The sequence below is a fragment of the Alexandromys fortis genome, unplaced genomic scaffold (genome assembly GCF_014885135.2).
Source record: "Alexandromys fortis isolate MF-2015 unplaced genomic scaffold, M_Fortis_MF-2015_v1.1 scaffold_478, whole genome shotgun sequence".
NCBI lineage: Eukaryota > Metazoa > Chordata > Mammalia > Rodentia > Cricetidae > Alexandromys > Alexandromys fortis.
Genome location: NW_026068371.1, coordinates 68860 through 72024, shown reverse-complemented (window position 1 = coordinate 72024; position 3165 = coordinate 68860). Strand labels below are relative to the sequence as shown.

General features: G+C 35.6%; 1 protein-coding gene across 1 annotated transcript; it reads right to left on the bottom strand.

Annotated features, from left to right (window-relative positions):
* Positions 1-1836: 1836 nt before the first annotated feature.
* LOC126495473 (olfactory receptor 6C75-like) lies at positions 1837-2775 on the bottom strand. Its single transcript, XM_050133053.1, has one exon. The coding sequence runs from the start codon at positions 2773-2775 to the stop codon at positions 1837-1839; it is 939 nt and encodes a 312-aa protein (XP_049989010.1).
* Between the last annotated feature and the right edge of the window lie 390 nt (positions 2776-3165).

Below are 3165 nucleotides of genomic sequence, written 5' to 3'. Positions count from 1 at the left end.
TAATATAATAACTTCCCTCTGCGTTAAAATTCCTGGAAGGCAATATGACTAGAACGCAGTTAAGATTTGGATTCACCTTATCCACATGTGCCTCCTGTAATTTCTCCTCAACAATCATCATTTTATTTTCTACTTCAGCTATTAATTCTCTAGGACTATTCAAGTCTTTATCACCATCTAAGGTTTTGTTTAAATGAATTATTAGATCAGGTGTTATTTCAACAACTGGTTGTAGACTGGAAATGTCACCAAATAATCTATAAATGTCATTAAGATCCTGTAACTGGTCTCTCCTAATTTGTGTCTTTTGTGTTCTAATTTTCTGTAAAGCTATTTGTAACCTAGGTAATTAATAGAATTTCCTCTTTGAGTCTTTTCAGGAGTAATTTGTAATCCCCATTTAGACAAGACTTTGTTTACCTCTTCAAACATCCTTTCTAAAGCATCTGAATTTGAATCAGATAACAAAATGTCATCGATAAAAAGGTAGAGTATAGACTTAGGAAATTGCTTACGTATTATTTCCAATGGCTGGCTGACAAAGTATTGGCACAGCGTGGGGCTATTGAACATTCCCTTTGGGGGAACACTCCATTGATATCTCCTAGTAAGCTGAGAATTATTATAAGTAGGCACCGTGAAGGCAAACTTTTCTCTATCCTTTTCTTGTAAAGGTATAGTGAACAAACAAGCAAGAGAGCAGGTGCATGATTTAGAGTTGCTTTTTACAGTATCAGAAACCACACCCATGTGGGCTGGTATCTTAAAGGCAACTGGCTTAAGGGGAAGAATGTGCTCCCACAGCAAAATAGCGCTGGTGATTGATTGGAATCTGACAGAATAGACATATACACAGGGCAGAGAACTGATGTTGGGCATGGGCATGTTGACGCTTTTATGTTTTCTCGGTTTCTTTATTTTAGGAAGCCAGAAGTTTTCAAAAAGAGAAACATGAAAGATGTCACAAGGATATGCAGTAAAGATGACTGTAAATAATATACTGCTTTGCAAGTATAGATTTGGAAATATTTTCTTGAGACAAATGGAAAATAAAAAGTGAAAATGTTCCTGACGAGGGAGAGGGTCTTGATTGGGGGAGGGGGAAGGAAATGGGAGGCGGTGGTGGGGAAGAGACAGAAATCTTTAATAAATGAATAAATAAAAAAAAGAAAAAAAAGAAAAGTGAAAATGTTGTAGATGGTCTATAGAAAAGAAAGAAAGGATATAGATGTAATATTACTATCAGTCACTATTAAGCAAAACAGAGACAATCTTGTCTTCCATGACAAGATTTTAGGAATTTCCCCTCCCCCCTTTTAAGTTTTGTTTTATTTTGTGGGGGGTGTGTGCAGGAACAGAGAGTCAATAGGAAGGGACAGGGAAATAAATGATATCAAGATACATGATATATGACACATAGAATAAAATATAAGAAATAATTTGTTTCCAAAAATGCATTTTAATAAACTACAGGAGAAGAAAGTATTCCTAGAGATTTATATACTACAATAAGTTATTACTAAAACAGTACTTAAATAATATTTTGTTTAAGTATATATTTCCTAGAAATCATATACATATGATATTTCCACAAGGAATTCATAGTGGAATATTTTGGTAAAAAATGATTCATAGCATTAAATTAAAAGAATGAAGTGATTCCAGCAACATATAGTAAAAAATAAGAATACAGATATCACCAATAAAAACATAAAAATCTAAAAAAAGTAACCTTCAGTAACTACCACAATACAAAAGCCAGAGAGATATGTCAAAACAGCTGATATGGCCTATAATTTTCAGTAATCTTACTAACACACTTAGGTGAAGTCAAAGTCAACGTTTTGAAGTAGCTGAGGTACATTTTTTTATGACATCCTTCAGGGCTTCTTTGACTTGTTTGTTTCTTAAGGTATATATGAAAGGATTTAGTACTGGGGCAAGTGAAATAGTGAGTATGGCAATCCCCTTGTTTAAAGCTATCCTCTCTTCTGCAGAAGGTTTGATATACATAAAAATGCAGCTGCCATAAGAGATGGAGACAACAATCATGTGGGAGGAACAGGTAGAGAAGGCCTTCTTCTTCTGCTGGGCAGAGGGGAACTTCAGAATTGTACTTATGATTTTCCCATAAGAGAACATTACTAGTGCCAAGGTAATAAAGAGAATAATGATAGCAAAAATGAAATTGGTCAGTTGCATGAACCTTGTATCACTGCAGGAAAGTTTTAAGATAGGAGAGTAGTCACAGAAAAAGTGTTCAATAATAGTATCACAGAATTCTAAATCCAGACTTACAATGACTCCAGGGCAGATCGCCAACAAAGCAATTAAACAGCAAGTGCCAAACAGCAAAGTACAGACTCTGGTGCTCATGATGGTTGTATAATGAAGGGGTTTACAAATGGCCACATAGCGGTCATAGGACATGACAGCCAGCAAGAAAAACTGTGCTATTCCGAAGACAAAGGCAGCAAATAATTGTGTAAAACAAGCCTTGATGGAAATCGTTTTATCCATGGTGACTATGCTGACCAGGTATCTAGGGACGCAGGTAGATGTCAGTGAGATTTCTAAGAAGGAAAACTTCTGAAGGAAGAAATACATGGGCGTTTTGAGGTGGGAATCCAACAAGGTCAGAAGGATGATGATAAGATTTCCAGCGATGCTGAGCAGATACATTATCAATAGGAAAAAGAAGGCTACAATTTGCCACTTTGGGTCATCTGTCAATCCTAGAAGGATGAATGTTGTCACAAGTGTGTGATTTTTCATGTCTAAGTGTCTTCTAAATGCTTCCAGCCTGGAGAAAAGTAATAAATGTGCATTGATCTCATCTGAAAAGATTTAAAGGTGATACGAAGAATCCAGCAAGGCAATGAGAAGGCAGTTTCCCGTCTTCTGTGTCTCCACATTTATTCATTGGTTAGAACTACAAGCATAACAGCTTACCCAGTCCCACTTCCCAGATACTCATTTATGACTCTTTTTAGTTATTTTTTGTACTTGGAAAAAATTCTATATTATTTTTGTGGTATGTGCACATTTCTTGTTTCCCCCTCCCCACATTTTGAAAATACAACTTCCACACCTACTGATTCCCAAGTGATATTTTAGACTAGTTTACTTAAAAGACATTTTATTGAAACATCCTTTTTTGTTTTC

What these genes read in the sequence shown, in the direction of transcription:
- LOC126495473 (XM_050133053.1), bottom strand. Translation starts at nt 2,775, where the DNA reads ATGAAAAATCACACACTTGTGACAACATTCATCCTTCTAGGATTGACA.